The sequence below is a fragment of the Amphiprion ocellaris genome, chromosome 20 (genome assembly GCF_022539595.1).
Source record: "Amphiprion ocellaris isolate individual 3 ecotype Okinawa chromosome 20, ASM2253959v1, whole genome shotgun sequence".
NCBI lineage: Eukaryota > Metazoa > Chordata > Actinopteri > Pomacentridae > Amphiprion > Amphiprion ocellaris.
The window spans coordinates 28,556,511-28,574,756 of NC_072785.1; the positions used below are offsets into that span (position 1 = coordinate 28,556,511).

The 18,246-nt window shown below is 40.3% G+C and overlaps 1 protein-coding gene across 8 annotated transcripts in view; it reads left to right on the forward strand.

The window, feature by feature from the left end:
- The window catches only part of fgfr3 (fibroblast growth factor receptor 3), a 116,792-nt gene that overhangs the window by 83,825 nt on the left and 14,721 nt on the right, over window positions 1-18,246 (forward strand). For 2 of the 8 annotated variants that reach the window (XM_035956007.2, XM_035956014.2), the window contains exons 8-15: window positions 6,842-6,986; window positions 7,579-7,760; window positions 11,850-11,995; window positions 13,412-13,533; window positions 13,811-13,921; window positions 14,012-14,202; window positions 14,635-14,757; window positions 16,588-16,658. In XM_035956007.2, coding sequence (XP_035811900.1) covers window positions 6,842-6,986; window positions 7,579-7,760; window positions 11,850-11,995; window positions 13,412-13,533; window positions 13,811-13,921; window positions 14,012-14,202; window positions 14,635-14,757; window positions 16,588-16,658 — 1,091 coding nt within the window. Of the gene's footprint in view, window positions 1-4,554; window positions 4,700-6,841; window positions 6,987-7,578; window positions 7,761-11,846; window positions 11,996-13,411; window positions 13,534-13,810; window positions 13,922-14,011; window positions 14,203-14,634; window positions 14,758-16,587; window positions 16,659-18,246 lie in introns of all 8 variants that reach the window. The other 6 variants (XM_035956009.2, XM_035956015.2, XM_035956008.2 and 3 more) reach the window with 5 other exon arrangements.

Here is an 18,246-nt window from a genome sequence, read left to right on the forward strand (position 1 = left end):
TTAATTAAATGACAAATTTATTACAGTTTTCAAAGAAGGAAGCACAATTAACCCTCTGCACTCCAAAAACTACAAACACATTATTTGAAATACATTATATTTTTAAAAAAAGCACCATAATTACACTATTTATCAGAGCCAGAAACTGAAAAACAGAAAGAATCTATGCTCTTTCCCACAGTCCATGAACTACTCATCTGTGACGTGAGGTTCTGTCAGAAATCAACCAAATTATCTCGTTTAAAAATCTGCCAAAAGTAAAGCATTTGCTTTAATCAAATTCTGTGAAAAACTAAAAATTCTGCACTTCTTGATGCAGCTGGGAAGCCATTAGTGACTCAGCTGCGACATACAGTCACCTGACAAAAACTCAGGGATTTTTCAGCTGAACTGCAGGCTGTGATGATTTATGGCATTCCAACTGCACAAAAGACACTTCTAAGTTCTCTCTACTTCCTCATGGTTTCCATATATATGCAGGAAAAATAAAAAAATGAGCTCACAGTGAGAAAAAGGAGCTCAACGGGTTACTTTACATTTATTTCACCCTTTGCATGCTGCAGCTTCTACATCAATGTTGAGACGTTTTATTCAACTTCACGATCAGTACGGGAATTTGGCTTGAACGTTTAGGGGAGAGAAAACTTCTGGGAGGTAAAAGACAAAAAGGAAAAACAAAATGATGAAAAGATGAGACAAACTACAAAAAAAGACAAAATATTACAGAAATGAGACAAAAAATGACAAAAGCGACACAAAACGACAAAAAAAACAACAAAACAAGACAAAATATCAGGAGCTCAGAGGGTCACTTTACATTTATTTCACCCTTTGCATGCTGCAGCTTCTACATGAAAGTTGTGGCGTTTTATTCAACTTCAAGATCAGTACGTGAATTTGGCTGGAACATTTAGGGGAGAAAAGAGACAGACGGAGTGAGAAGCAGAGGCCGACAGAAAGGGGGGAAAGCAGCCCTGTCAGCCCAGACTGCGGCTCCACGCTCTATTTTCAACTACCACATAATTGAAACAGTATTTAGTGAGATTTGTGCGCCTCCCTCCCTCCCTCTGTCACTCTCTCTGGGCCCACCACAGTTCATTCAGCGTGATACGCTCTCTCATGTGTGGCGTATATACTGGAGGAGTTAAGTACAGCTGAGGGTGGGAGGAGGAGGGGGTCATGCATGATGGGGTTTTTTTTTTTTTTTTTGAGAAACGCCTGAATCGCTCTTTTGAAGCCTGGAAAAAGAGTTAACGATGAGCGACTCGCCCTGCGTGGGGAGGCGTCTGGAGCCGAGCCCTGGATGTTCATTAAGCAGCTATAAAACATGATATGTTTTCTCCCTTTATGTGCTTTCGCCTGTTTAATAATTCAGAGGTACTTTTCTTCGCAAGCGGTTTGTGTTTACTACTAAACTGACACACTGTAGTGGCTTTAATCTACCTACAGACAGCATGTGTTACTGCAACGTATGGGGGGTGTTGTTGTGTTTTTGAGATCCTACAGGTTTGATTTTGTGCTTTTAGTGTCAAAAACGAACAGCTTGTGTCAATGCACCTCTATCATGTTTGTGCTTTAGATCAGGGGTGTCAAAAGAATGCAGTTTCAACAACATTATGCCTCAGTTTATCAGTTACATACTTTAACTTATAGATCACAGAGTATCTACAAAGGTACAAAACATTTAGCCACAGGTATCTGGAACTGAATGGGACAGTATTTTACTTTATGATCAAAACGACAAAAATCAGATTAAAAAAAGACTAAAAACAACAAAATCTTACAAAAATGAGACACAAAATGACAAAAGCGAGAAACAAAGTGACTAAAAATGAGACAAACGACACAAAACAAAAAAGAGACAAAAAAATTGAACAAAAAAGTTACGAAGCGACAAAAAATGGACAAATGACAAAAACGAGACCAAGAATTACATAAATGACAAACGAGACAAAAATGACAAAAACAAGAAACAAAACGAAAAAAAAATAGACAAATGACACACAAAACAAAAACGCTAGACAAAACAATGAATAAAGCAAAACAAAATGACAAAAATGAGACAAAAAACACAAACAGCACAAAAAGGAAACACAAAAGGACAAAAACAAGAAAACGACAAAAACATGAGACAAACGACAAAAATCAGACCAAAAAAATACAAAAAAACAGCAAAAGTAAGACAAAATATTACGAAAACAAGACACAAAACAAGATAAGCAACACAAAACGACAAAAACAAGACACAAAATGACAAAAGCGAGACACAAAATGATAAAAACGTGAGACAAACGACAAAAGTCAAGCAAAAAAGACAAAAAACAACAATAACAAGACAAAATATTACAAAAATATGAGACAAAAACTGTACACAAAACAATGAATAAAGCAAAACACAAAATGACAAAAAAAGACAAAAAACACAAGCAACACAGAAGGGAAACGCAAAACGGTGAAAACGAGAAACAGAACAACAAGAACATGAGACAAACAACAAAAGCCAGATTAAAAAAAAGACAAAAAAACAACAAAAACAAGACAAAACATTACAAAATGAGACACAAAATGAAAAACAAACAATGAGCAATCTAGTACAAAGTTGGCCCGCAGGCCGGATTGGACCCTCTGGAGGACCGCTTTTGGCCCGCAGGCCACATGTTTGACACCCCTGCTTTAGAGGAAAGGGTTAGCATAGCTTAGCATAAAGACTGGAAGCAGGGGGAAACTGCTAGCCTGGCTGTCTCCAGAGTTCTAATAATAACTTGATTTTATTGCATAAAACAGATAAGGAGCTACACACCTGTACAATTAAATACACAACTCACACCTGTCGCAACGCCTCACTTTTACGACGGCCATAATTTCTGTCGACGCTGAGAGGCTGTAAATCAATTCTGTGTTTTTGCCTTGAGCTCATGGTGCTGCTGATGTTGAAGGTTTGCATTTTACTGAGAGGTGTTTGTAATATGTCACACACTCCGCCCCTTCAACGGTAAACTTTTAATTACACACTGCTAAAAATGTCAAGAGAAACCGAACAGTGTGAGCTTCGTTAAGGTGGGATTAATGGCAGAGCTGCTCTATTAAATGTGCAATAAAGTCGGCTCTGAGTGTTGTATTGAAAGTGGAAAAATAAGAAAGTGTTGCAGTGTGTTAAAGTGTGTGTTTATGTGTGTTTTTTTTATTCCAGGTTTGCATGTGAAACCTTTTTCAGACATGAGATATGTAACAATCTCTTAAAGTGTCGGCACTTATTAACAAAGGACCAAATCCATCAAAATGTCAAAATAACAAACAGTGTGGTTTATTTATGGTTCAAAAAATGCTGGAAATTCTGTCCATGTGTCTTTATAATATAAACTCATGTAAATATATTTCAACTCTCACTCATGTGGATCCTTCTGATGTCTGATGCTGCAGATGTTTACTAAACTAAGAGGAAATAATCCTACACAACTAGAAGCAACAAACTAAACTTCACCTCCTATTAGTCAAAACCTGGATTACATTCATTATAAAGGAATATTATTCATTTGATCTGGTAGATTCTGTCTTCTTCTTAGTAAAGTTTTATTTTTATGGACTTTTTAGATTGTAATAGGTGTGAAATTGTACAGCAAAGTGAATTATAGAGGCATTTAGACACACAAACTCTTTGTTTTTGGACCAATATTGGTGCTTAAATGTCGAAAAAGTTTCCCCAAATTGCTTCACACAACTCGACATAATAATACATGTCTTATAAACCTCTGCTGAAGCTCAGAGGAAATAATCTTAAACAACTGGAAGCGACAAAATAAAACTCTGCTCCTATTTGTCAAAACCTGAATTACATACATTATTAATGAGTCGTATTAATCTGACCTGTTAGTTTCTGTCTTCTTCAAAGAAAAATTTTGTTTTTATGGACTTTCTAGTTTGTAATAGGAGTGAAATTGTGCATCAAAGTGAACGATAAAGGTGATTTGAGGTTTTTGCTCTATGTGATGTTTTTGGACCAATATTGGTGCTGAAATTTAGAAAAAAAATCTCCTCAAATTGCTTTACACAATTCAAATAATAATGACTGCATGTAGTATAAACCTGTGCTGAAGTTCAGAGGAAATAGTCCTAAATAACTGGAAGCAACCAAGTCAAAACCTGGATTACACATATTACTGATGAGTTTTATGAATTTGACCTCTTAGTTTTTGTCTTCTACACAGTAAAGTTTTATTTTTATGGAATTTTTAGTTTGTAAAATGAAAGATAAAGACATTTGAAGATTTTGACATGCCAACTCTTTGTTTTTAGACCAATATTGTTGCTGAAATGTTGAAAAAGTCTCCCTAAATTGCTTCACACACTTCAAACGATAATGTGACTACATGTTGTTCAGACTTGTGCCATGTTAAAAGTGAAATATTACAAAGTCTGGCTCATTTTTATGCAAATGTACAGATGGCGTCACTTTAACAGAAGGGAAAGCGTGTCTGAAAAGGGTTTATTTTCTCACAATGTGTTCTTGCAGGATCCGTGAAGGCCTCACTGAGCCTCTCGTTTTTCCCTTTGCAGAGTGTTGTCAGTAAACACACTGAGGCCCACAGTAAGTTGAAACTGTCCAACGTGACAGAGAAAGACGCCGGGAAGTACTGGTGTCGCGCCTCAAACTTTGTAGGCAAGTCGGAAAACGCTTTCTGGCTTAAGATACACAACCCAGGTAAATCTTGAGCTCTCAGCTGGATGTTCTGCTGCTCCTCTTCCTCCTGTTTTCTGCAGTATTCCCTCCTGGTTGTGGGTTCGACGGCTGGCTGGCCTGCTAATAGATCCCTCTCCTCTGAGTTCAAACGCTCACATTTTGTTAGCTGGTGGCTATCATCCATTTTAACTCCCAGTGCCACTTTCCCTTCCTCCCCCGATCGATAACGAACACAATATTGCACCATTAATTACCACGGTGACTTCAGACGTCTCACCCACAAACACCATTACGCAGAAAAACACACTAACGTAGACAACGTAAAAGCCTCGCCGACCAAACCGCCCACGCATACACAGCAGTATTGATTTCTCTGGGAGTGCATTCTCCAGCTATATTAACGTGCTTTTATATGGAAGCATGCGGCAGGACTCTGATTCATAACCGGGTCTGGATGTCAATGTTCATTACCGAGGCTTGGAGAGCGAGTCCTCCACCTCTTTCTTCCACCGAGCCACATCAGACGCCGGCTTTGAAACGAGCTCCCCCACCGGTCGTCACACCAATTATTAGTCAAAAGAGCAAAAACCACGACTGCGGGGATGCTCTTTTTAAGTTTGTTTATAAGAAACGACACCGGGAGGGCACAGAATGTAAGTTTACTCAGCTGGAGCAACGTTTTGATGATTATATGTTGCACCAGTGGACTGAAATTTTCAACAACAATGGCGAAATGGCTGCACAGACCTCGGTGTTTATTTGATTTTAGGAGTGGACCAAGAATAGATCCTTGAGGCGCTCCGAGACAAAGACACAAACACTTTTCTGTCAAATACGCAGCCAAGAATCACTGAAGCCCAGGAGGTCTAAAAATAAAGAAAACTTCTGCTTGCTCGCCGCGATTTCTGCAGACGAGATGTTGCGGTGAAGGGATCTGGTTTGCTTTTGCATCAGGTAAAATGTACGCCGGTTCAATTTAAGGTCACGGGTGCTGGTGCAAGTGACGGAAAACTGGTCGAAAAGTTCCATCTTATCAAACAGGTTTTGTCAGTAAAGGCCAATTCATGGTTTCCAGTCACTTTGCACCTCATGCAAGAACAGATAAGATGCACCTTTATTCATCCTACAAAGGGAAATTATTCAGTCTTAAAAAAAAAAAACCAAATACGATAGTGTAAACATGTAGGGAACATCAATAGAAAATAAAAATAAAACATGAATACTGTTGATATTGTGTAGATTCTTCCATAAAAATACACAAAGCTCCTGTGGATGTTTTTGAAAGGCTGTAATTTAGCATTTTGTACTGGATATAGCAGGCAGTTATAGATTGAGGTGGTATTGTTATTATTCCTAAAGTGTGCTAATAACAGTGGGCTGACTTAGCACAGGATACCTGAAGATTTTAGAGCTCCACACTGTGTTTGGGCACTGTTGACAAATCAAAGCATCTCCAAAGTCCTGCAGAAATTACATCTTGAATTAAAAAAGGTGTGGATCATGCAGAATAAAGAACAAGCATTTGTTTTGTTTAAATCTGGTCACAAATGTTGGGCTGGACATGGACGTCCACATAGGGGATGAAATTTTCATACCCTTGTGGATGCAGAAAGCATGAAATGACCTTTTCTTTTTAAGTTATTTTTTTTGACTTTTTGCCTTTATTATATATAGGGCAGTGGAGAGAGAGACAGGAAACAGGGGTAGAAGAGTGGGGAAGTAAATGGCCATGGGCTGGATTCGAACCCGTGACCGCTGCGTCTGGGATGATAGCCCCTGTATATGGGGCTATCTGGGCACCCGAAATGGCCTTTTCTTATCATAAAAAAATGCGTAGCGAATTCAAGATAGTCATGTTAAAGCAAACCACTGCCCTGGAATCTAAAGAAAACCTGAACCTACAAGTTTTGTCTTTTAAAAAAGCATCCGTGACCTTTAGTTGAACCGGTCAGCTTCTTCTTTCGCAGCGTGGTGAAGGTGCTGCTTGGGTGTTTTTCAGGTGTTGGTGGCGGCGCTGTCAGCAGAAAACTTCCTCAAAATCCTCCATCCTGTCCTTTATCTCCAGGGGTGTATTTGGTGTTTCCTCTAAGAAGCTTTGGGCTCATGATATCTCCCTTTCTCCCTCTTTCTCCTCTCTCATCCCCCCCTCCTCATCCTCCACAGACGGCTGGCATTAACACCACAGATAAGGAGCTAGAGGTTCTCTTCTTGACCAATGTGTCTTTTGAGGATGCGGGCGAGTACACTTGTCTGGCAGGGAACTCTATCGGCTATGCTTACCACTCTGCTTGGCTGACGGTGCTTCCAGGTATATTCCTCTTCACACCACGGGTCTCCGGTATCTTGTCATTTTTCCCTCCACCTACATTATAAACTCCACTTCTGACAGCTTCGTGTTTTGCTCAGTGGCACAGTCTTGATTCAACATTCATTTTCAAACTTAATTATCTTGCATTATCTCAGATTGTTTCTTTCTTAACACGTTTCGAGTACATCCAAAGTGTGTCGTCACCCCTTTAATTGAACGAACTGAGCTGTCCCTTCGCTGGGAGACGCTTTTTAATCAGAGCACATCGTGTGTTTGTGTGTCTCGAGGCTACGAGGCAATTTAAAGACATTTCTGTGTTTCATGTTCAAGACAATAATTACCTCCCCGGGGAAAAGCGTATCACAGGTACAATTACCTGCTGCGGGATAAAACTACAAGCTGATCATTTAGCTGTCTCAACTCAGAACTTGAATGCATACTTTACAGCTTTCTGATCTGTTGCCACTTTGATTTATGGACGTTATTTAATAGAAAATCCATTTAGGTGAAACTGAGCAAAACAAGACAGCTTCATCATCATTGAGAAACACTGTTGTTTGCATTTTTGACCGTCTTTTGCATGTTTTCGAAGCAGTGAGTCCAGAGAAGGAGGACTACTATGCCGACATCCTCATCTACGTGACGGGCTGTGTGCTCTTCATCCTCGCCGTTGTCATCGTCATCCTCTGCCGCATGAGGATGACTACGCAGAAAACCCTCCCGACGCCTCCAGTGCAAAAGCTGTCCAAGTTCCCCCTCAAGAGACAGGTAACAGAAAGTAGATACAAGATTCGTACAAGACTTTCCCCCTCTTTTTCGCTCTCCTTGTCTCTTTTACTGTAGTCTGGCTTCGCAGTGGTTGCCACAAGACTTTGCAGGATCTGTCTTTTCAAGCTTCGAAAGAAGAATTGCAGGGCTGGACTCACGCAAGCTTACAGCATAAGTAAATAGAGACGGTTATTGCTCGTCTATCTGTCGCGGATCTTTCACCGTCCTGCTGTTTTAACGACGCTGCGCGGACGCTGGAAGGCATCACGCTGGTGACATGTGTTCACATTTATCTTGGAGCAGATTCAGCTCAGGGATATTTATGCCCTCCTGTGACTGTCAGTGTTAGTTTTAGATTTCACTCTCGGTGTAACACAAACTCTGCGCTCAACTGTTTGGAGAGAAACATAAAGTGGAGCAGCTGCAACGCCGTGGCCCGCAAGAGTAAAGAGCTCTCCTCGATGTCATGTCTTCAGGCCGAGTCAAGTCCGAGTTCAAGCCGGATATCTGCAAAGATCAGGCTAATTGTGTTTGGTTTAACAACTTTTTTTTTATCGTCTGTTTCATTCACCATAGACAAATACAACATAAATACAACTCTTGAGGGCTGAAGGAATAGTTTGACATTTTGTGAATATACTTATTCGCTGACAAGAGCTGAGAATAAGGAGATTGAGAGCCCTCTTCTTAGCAAAAACAAGTTAATTTTTTGTAAAGCAAAGTCCTACGGTATCAGAGTTGCACAATGAGTATTCAGACATGTTCAAGCAAGTTCAGTAGTCAGACAGAAGGTCATTTAAGGCAACATCAAGTCATATTAAGAAAAATAATGTGAACACTATTGGTAAAATAGTTCCCCAAATCCTGGTGTTTATTAGAATTTGGTACTAAAAAAGTAGTGGACCCAGAATAGATCCTGGAGGCACTCCAAGAATAAAAAACATGCATGCTTTTTTTGGTCAGATATACAGCCAAAAACACAGAATCTCACAATATCAGAGTTGCGAAATTAATATTCTTAAATGTTCAAACAGGTCCAGTAGTCAGACAGAGGGTCATTTAAGGCAACATCAAAGGTAACATTAAGAATACAATGTGAACAATATTGGTAAAAATGGATTCACAAATCTCGGTGTTTATCTAAATTTAATTCTAAAAAAGTAGTGGACCCAGTATAGATCCGAGAAGAAAAAGACACGCATGGTTTTCTGTCAAATAAGCAGCCAAAAAACACAGAATTTAGAAGTAGAAGTGGTCTAAAAACTACAGTTTTGTATAATTTCACAATTTTAAAGTTGTATAATCGATATTCAAACGTGTTCAAACAAGACTAGTAGTCAGATAGGAGAACTTTACGAACTTTAAAAACTTGTTTCTATATTTGTCTCCAATCTGCTTTGTGGAAACCCAGCCTACACTTCATTGTAGTTCATTCAAAAAGTCCCAGAAACAGCTGTTGCTCATGGCTTTTCAGTTGAGCTAAAAGTGTAAAATTTTAGTAGCTTTTTAAGAGAATCTAATGCAAAAGTTTTTGCTTTCTTGTTTGCTTTTCTGTAGATTTCTTAAATTAGACATGTAGAAAATAGTGATTTTGATGAAATATGAGCATTTTAAGCTTTGTTTTCTGATAGAAAAGCTCCTCACAGATGAGATTCTTTCTATTTTTGCAGTTTCTGGCTTTGATAAATGATGTAACTTTGGTGATTTTCTTAGAAGTAACACACTTTTCTATGCTGCTGGCAGATTTTGGGGCTCAGGGGGTTAACTTTGGGATGTTGGTTTGTGTTTTCTAGACAGAAAAGGAAAAACAACGAGCCAACAACCGACAGAGGTTAGACAGGGAAACGTCTGAGTAAAATTAGAATCAGACATGTCCAAAAAGGGAAATAGGCTTTCTAAAGACCAAACTCGAGTAACCTTCCTTGCAGACTAATTAATCTACCCTCAGCCTCTCTTCACTCCATCAGGGGAATTGTCTGAGCTTCTGTTTCTGTTCTTAGTACGTTTTTATATGTTTTAACTAATCTTCAGAAAACTATCAGACGGTGCAGTGTGGCTCAATTATTTTGCTTCCTTGCAGCAGTTTTAATCCAGACGCCGCTGCACGTCGTGTTCTAGCGTTCTGTTTCAGCTCGGATCGGCTGAATTTCTACCCTATTGATGAGTTTGTCATTATCTGTGCGACCCCACCCTGCCGGACTCCTGCTGTGTGCAGGACAAAGCCGCTGTGTGGCTGTTCTAAGCAAATTCCAGCTTTCCAGCTTCATAATTAAAGGGTTGAGCTCCTCGAAATGCAAAAAGATACATTTTTAGAAGAGAAAAACTCTGACCTGAAAGTCGTAATTCAGTTCTTGGAAAACGAACACACGACTTTTAAACCCAAAGCGAGGCCTTCGCAGTGAGGGTAGTAAAATGGCGTGTTTGTCCTTGTTACATAAAGAGGTCTTGTTAGGTTATATCAAGTTGAAAGCTCATCATTTGAAAAGATCCGCTAATTGTAGCCTCTGAAGCTTTTCTGTTTTTGCTACCTTCATATAAATGGTCTTATAAGGTAGTGCGGGGAAAGTTCTTATTGCATTTTTCTGTAATCTTAGCTTCGTTTTTGTAAAGCTAATCTCCTGGTTTGCTCCTTTCTTTTTCATAACTCTGAGTAAATCTCCTGTAAACCTCCTGGCATGTTCTATCAGATATTACTTTTCATGCCTCTGAAATTGTGGTCAGGGCTTTTTCTTTCTTTCTCTCTATTTTTTTTTTGGGCTTCACAGCATTTTTCTCATTTTCCTCCAGTCGAGGAGTCTGGTAAGTGGACATGTTTGTTCCAGGACCCCACCTGAAGGGGCCGAGCTGGCAGACTCTGACATAAACAGATCTATCAAAAAGCTGGCCGGAGCCATCAGCCAGATAAATGGTGGGAGGATGTCGAGCCCACGGGCGCAGCGGCACGACCGGCCGATCTGGAAATGGAGCTCGTTGATGGATAGAGATGTTGTTCGCTCGCTCGCCCACCTCTACATCCTCCTTCATTTGTCTTTGTTACCTCCTGTTCGAAGCCACGGGCCGGTTGTTTGTAAAAGTCACTGCCAGTGTCAGAAGTCCGGCTGTTTTTCAAAGAAACTGAGCTCCGACGCCGGTCCTGGGATGTGTGATTTTTGCTGCCAGGTTAAATTGTGGCTGTTTTGAATCAGTGGAAGTAATTTTCCGTTCATGTTTTTCAGTAAAGAATTTGTTTAAATATGACGCTGACCTCGTCTTGGACACCAGATATTAATCAGACTATTTAAAATAGCTAAACAAATTTAAAATCATCTTGCAGTGATCTTAATTTCAATAAAGTAGCAAGGACTTTTAAATAAACTGTTTAGGTGAGGCCTTTAACCCCAAGAACACCGAACCTACTGCCAAGCATGGTGGTGGCAGTATTATACTCTGGGGCTTTGTTGGTGCCAGTGGAATCGGTGCTTTGCACAAAGTAAATTGAATAATGAAGAAGGAGGGTTAGCCCTGCAATCTTCAGGAAAACCCAGAATCATCAGCCAGAAGTTTGGATCTTGGATGCAGTTGGGTATTTTATCAAGACAGTGACCTCAAACATGCATCGAAAGTGGTAAAGAAGTGACTGAATCAGACTAGGATGGTTTTAGACTGGTCTCCCCAAAGTCCCAACTTAAACCCCATCAAGAACCTGTGAACAAATAAGTCTGTGTCAGAAAGACAACAAATTTAGTTGATCTGCACCAGTTGTGTCAAGAGGAGTCATCAAAAAACAACCAGAAATCTGTGGGTGGAAACCAAAAGAACCTAGCTGAGGTGAAAATAGCCAAAGGACAGTTAACCAAATTTTAAAACTCCTGTATATATATTTTGACCCAGCAGATTTTGTCCTATTTCCAGATCTATAACAAATCTATGAAAAAATCAGAGCAGAAAAGGTATCGTCACAAATTTAAACTACAAATATGTGACTGATTAAATTTCCTTACAGTGAAATATTAGATTTGTGTCAGACTCTCTTTTCCCTTCTGTCTTCTTGTTTCAACACTTATCATTTCACTCTTTTCAGAGACTATAACAGTTTCTTTTTTTGCACCCAAGCAGGTGTCCTTGGATTCCAACTCCTCCATGAACTCTAACACACCGCTGGTCCGGATCGCCCGGCTGTCGTCCAGTGACGGACCGATGCTCGCCAACGTCTCGGAGCTCGAGCTGCCCTCCGACCCCAAATGGGAGTTTCCTCGAACGCGGTAAGACAAACAAAACATCCTTACACCTTCCTCTACACTCTGCAATCCTAATATTCTCAATCCCGTTTCAGATGTCTGCACCAAAGACTGTATAGAAAGATAGATTTAGCCTCTGGTTCTGGAAAGTGAAGCCTTAAACCTGCATTCCGTCGAACATCCAGAAGGGGGCGACTCCTACAGTTGCAAAAAATAGTCAAATTGAATGAGAAAATAACCCTACTTCTTGCTTAATTTGCTACCTCAGGAAACATTTTCCTACTGAATATGTGATCTCAATTAGAGCTACATAATATGTTGTTTTTGCGTCACAAATTAGCACATGATGCTGAAACTTTTCCTACAGGATGGTACAAAAAGAAAATTTGCACAGTTCTCAATTTCAGGCACTAATCGACAAGAGATGTCTGATTATTTACTTCAATTTACAATGAGGGTTTTTATTTAAAAGAGTTTGTTGAAACACTGAATGGGAGGATTTGTTTGCAAAGCAAAACACGAAACATCCATTCTATTAAAATATTTCAGCTACAAAAAGGATGATGTTGAATTAAAACAGGCACTCTGTTGGCACTGTCTTGCAGTAATTAACTAATTTGTATGATCTGAATGCCATCCAAAGAAAATACCATTTTAATTACCTTTTCTAGTGTTGCACTATGTGAGAAAGATTGCAAATTGTCACTAAAACATCACAGTACAATATAGTTTTTCATTTAAAAAAAAAAAAGTACGCAGATGCACTTCCCTACAAAACCACCCCAATACTTGTTGTATAATTAAATCTTTACAGATACTTATTTAAATCGTGCGTCAAAAACTCCTGTATTATTAATTGCAATATTTTGTATAATATACACTACGAGTCAAAAGTTTGGTCCAAACCTTTGACTGGTGTATATGGGGTATACACAACTGTTCAAAAGTTTGGGGTCACTTAGAAATCTCCTTATTTTTGAAAGAAAAACATTTTTTTCATTGAAGATAACATTAAATAAATGATAAATCCAGTCTAGACATTGTTAATGTGGTAAATGACTATTGTAGCTGGAAACAGCTGATTTTTAATGGAATATCTCCATAGAGGTACAGAGGAACATTTCCAGCAACCATCACTCCTGTGTTCTAATGCTACATTGTGTTAGCTAATGGTGCTGAAAGGCTAATTGATGATTAGAAAACCTTGTGCAGTTATGTTAGCACATGAATAAAAGTCTGAGTTTTCATGGAAAACATGAAATCATCTGGGTGACCCCAAACTTTTGAATGCAGGAGGACTTTTTCCAGTATGTTCAACCTCATATCTTCGCAACAGCCGTCTACAAACCAAAGGTTGACGTCACAGGGGTTATGTCCATTTTTTTATATAAAGTCGAAGTCTGTATGGAGACATAAGCAAGCTTCTTGTCTTTGTTGCAGGCTCACTCTGGGTAAACCTCTGGGAGAAGGCTGCTTCGGTCAGGTGGTCATGGCCGAAGCCGTCGGCATTGACAAGGAGAAGCCCAACAAGTCGCTGACTGTCGCTGTGAAAATGCTCAAAGGTTAGTTATTGCCAGGAATTAACGGACAATCTCTGCAGCGATGGTGGTGCAAATCTACTCTCTGATTTCCTGGAGGAAATCAGCAGAATTGTCTTTTGTGCTCCATTTTTTCTCACATATTCACTTTGTCTTTACATGATAATCATCTTTGTTCTCTGTTCTCTGTATTTTTGTCATTTTGTGTCTCCAAACTATGCATTACAAGTGAGGCACTTCATCAGTTCAAATGGCTTCTTGCAGTGCTGTTCTGATCCGGCTTTATGTTCTCTCATCTCAGATGATGCCACGGATAAAGATCTGTCAGATCTGGTGTCGGAAATGGAGATGATGAAGATGATTGGGAAGCACAAAAACATTATCAACCTGCTGGGAGCGTGCACACAGGACGGTGAGGCCACAGTGAAGTCTAAACTGCAGTGCGTTGATGTGGGAATAAACTATGTTCTCAAAGTGACTCTGATGTCGGTGTTGCCTTCAGGTCCGCTGTACGTCCTGGTAGAATACGCCTCCAAAGGCAACCTGAGGGAGTACCTGCGGGCGAGGCGGCCGCCAGGCATGGACTACTCCTTCGACACCTGCAAAATCCCAGACGAGCAGCTCACGTTCAAAGACCTGGTGTCCTGCGCCTACCAGGTGGCCCGAGGCATGGAGTACCTCGCCTCGCAGAAGGTCAGTCGCATATATGCTGTGCTGCTTCAACCTAAATATTCTCCCAAAGTACAGAAAAAGAAACAGAGCTTTGCTGTAGGGACTTTCATATGTTTTGCATGCTAGACGGGGCCAAGAACATTCAGTTAAATTTAGTAAATATCATTTAAAGTGCGTTTTCTTTGCATCTTTTTGACATGAAATCAAGGTAAAGTTATAGATGTCTCAATGGAGTGAGGTTTTGGAGTGTTTGGACTGAGTTTTGGGATAGAATTACAAATAGGAATGAGTTTGAGATGATGCAAAACTTAACAGAGCAGGATTAACTTGGCCTCATTAAGAGAAATTCATCAGCCGCTCTGTCTTTGTGTGACAATATTTACTCTGTAGATGTGCGAGTGCAATGTATTTTGCTCCAATGTGTGTTCAAAGTGTTTTACTTCCTCCTTTCAGTGCATCCACAGAGACCTGGCAGCCAGAAACGTCCTTGTGACGGAGGACAACGTAATGAAGATCGCCGACTTCGGCCTCGCCAGAGACGTGCACAATATAGACTACTACAAAAAGACCACAAATGTGAGTCTCATTTTATCAGGGGCTTCTCTGTCAGGAAAATAATGCCTGTTTTAAGTTGCAGGTGGGGATGGCATTGACTGTAGCTTATTGTACTGTACTGAGTATTACACACTCAGTGGCTCTTCGCTTCTGTTTATCTTTCAATGTCACAGTCAGGTTAGAGGAGGAAAGTACAACACACCTGCAAATTTAATTTACTTTCAATAAGCGCAATATGTGACTGAATGCTTTCGTGCTTACTATATGACACTGTTTTATTGTAAGCCACTTGTAGCTATGATTGGATTTCAAAAGTTGCATTGAACGTCTATTCCCTTTTTGACCCGACAGTTGCTGATCCAAATCTAACTTTTGTCTGTTGCATTTAATACAGTTTGCATACACTTACTGGAACACAGTCTTTAGTGCCTTCAGTCTTTTATATCACTGTGGGTTGAGAGTCTTTCTAGAAAAAGCACCTCAATTGCATTGCTCAATTGCAGTTTGCTGGTGATCACATGGACAAAGAAAGGACCTTCTGGAGGAAAGTTCTGTGGACAGATGGAAGAAAAACTGAGCTATTTGGCCATAATGAGCAGAAATATGTTTGGAAGATAGAAGATGAGACCTTTAACCTCAAGAACACCAAGCCTACCATACCATCAAGCATGGTGGTGGCAGTATCATGCTCTGGGGCTACTTTGCTGTTTGACACAAAGTACATGGAATAATAAAGAAGGGCAATTACCTCCACGTTCTTCAGGAAAACCTAAAACCATCAACAGAAGGTTGATCTTGGACACAGTTGGATGTTTCAACAAGACAATGAGCCCAAACACACATCAGACGTGGTAAAGAAATGGTTCAGACCAGAATGAAGGTTTTAGACTGGTCTGCCCAAAGTCCTGACTTAAACCATCAAGAACCTGTGAACTGATGAAGAAACAAGTCTGAATCGGAAGGCCAACAAATTTAGTTTAACTGCACCAATTCTGTCAAGAAGAGGGTCAAAAAAACAGCCAGAAGCTTGTAGACTGAAACCAAAAGTGCCAAATTGAGGTGAAAATGGCCAAAGGACAGTTTAAAGGAAAAAGATGAAGCCTTTAACTACAAGAATACTACATCTACCATCAAGCATGGTGGAGGCATCATTTTGCTATGGGGCTGTTTTGCTGCCAGTGGAACTGGAGCTTTACACAAAGTAAATGGAATTGTGAAGATAGAGGATTACCTCTACATTCTTCAGGTACATCTGAAACGATCATCTAGAAGGTTGATCTTAGACACAGTTGGATGTTTCAACAAGACAATGACCCCGAACACACATCGAAAATAGTACAGAAATGATTCAATCAGGCTAGAATGAAGGTTTCAGACTGGTCTCCCCAAAGTCTTGACTTACACCCCATCAAGAACCTGTGGGCTGATGAAGAAAGCCAACAAATTTAGTTGAACTGAACCAATTCTGTTAAGAGGAGGGCCAAAGATAAACCAGATGCTTGTGCACGGAACCCAATAGAATCTAGTTGAGGCGATTAACCAAACATTAGCATTGGTGGATTTACATTTTTGACCCAGCAGATTTGGTTGTATTTCTAGGAGATCTATAATAAATCTATGAAAAAAACAAAATTGATGATTATTTGTCATGACAAATTAAGAGGTGTTGAAGTCGCTGGAAACTCAAGGCTGCCATGATGTATGTGGTTTTTGCAGGTTGGATGTACACCTTTGATCATGGCTGGATGTTTTCCACTGCCGGCTGAACTTCGCCTGTTTGGGTTCATATTTTGCTGTGTACAGAACGGTTCTGCTGACTTGCGGTTCTGTTGTGTTTCTTTGTTCTTTCAGGGCCGTCTGCCCGTGAAATGGATGGCTCCGGAGGCTCTGTTCGACCGGGTCTACACGCACCAGAGCGATGTGTAAGTTTGCACAAACCAACCGTCACATGCCGACCGTCCGCTCATGTGTGGCCGCCGTACACCGGAGGAATCCGGGTGTTGAAATATCATGACAGAGCACGTTAGCATCAAGCGCATGTGAATTCTGAATCCTAGCGTTCCCTCTCCAGATATCCCCCGCTCACTGTCAACTCCATCCCGAGTACCTTGCGTATCGATGGCTCCGCATTCCTCGCCGCGTTTGTTCTTTAATCTCCCGACACGACATAAGAGACAGAAAGCGCCGGCGTCTTACTGTTGTTTTATCAGCGTAAATCCGAGCCGCTGTGGAGCAGCAGGAGATAAGAGGATCGGTGGATTTATCTCAAGGTGTTCCCCTCGGGGCGTTTTTCTTCCACGGCGGTTTCAAAGGGATCGGAGGCGACTGTTTTACGACTCACGATTGCTTCCGCGATCGAAAGAAGAAAGGCGAGGAGGTCACGGAGTCAATCTGTCCCGCGGTAGCCGACTTTTTGAACCGAATTTCAACCCCCCCGCCGCCCCGCCAGTCCAAGCCAGACGCTGTGTCCCCAGCACAGCCATCCAAGCCAAACACAGGCCCCTGTCAACACTGACTCGCCGTGTGATTACACTAGACTGGGAACGGGCCGAGGGGAGAATCAGGCCGCTCTGTTATTTCAGCAGGTCTGGATTACAGAGTCGATCCTCCCGCCAAACCTCCTCCTCCACCTCCCTTCATACAGTAGTCGCTCTGCAGCCAGTTTACTCTCACACGCCCTGCGGGACTTCGACTTTTGACCCGTGATGGGGGTTTTTTTTGTTCAATTAAAACATGTTAAACCAGGCGTGTCAAACTCATTTTAGTTCAGGGGCCACATTCAGCCCAATTTGATCTCAAGTGACCAGTAAAATCATAACATAATAACCTAGAAATAACCACAACTCCAAATTTTTTCCTTTGTTTTAGAGCAAAAAAGTACATTCTGAAAGTGTTCACATTTTAAGGGACCATCTTTTTACAAACATTATAAACAAACTGAAATTTGTTAAGAAAAACAAATTCAGCTTAACAACATTCATCCTCAGTTTATCATTAACATATTACAGCTTCCAGATCACAGTATAGAGTATCTAAAAAGGAACAAAGCATTTAGTCACAGCTATCTGGAGCTGAACAATACAGTCATTTACTGTAGAAAAGACGAAAAACAACAAAACCAAGACAAAGTATTACAAAAATGAGACACAAAACGACAAAAAATGACAAAAAAAATGAGACAAACGACACGAAACAATTTAAATGAGAGACAAAAAGTTACAAAGACAAAAAATGGACACAAATGAGGCAAAAAATGACAAAAACGAGAAACAAAATGGCAAAAATGATACACAAAAACAATGAATAAAGCAGAACTCAAAATTACAAAAATGAGACAAAAAACACAAGCTGGAACAAAAGGAACACAAAATGACAAAGACATGAGACAAACAATAAAAGTCAGGCAGAAAAAGCAAAAAAAAAAAAAAAACCCAACAAAGACAAGACAAAATATTACAAAAATGAGACACAGAATGACAGAGAGCAATCTAGTATTTTATTTTATGATGT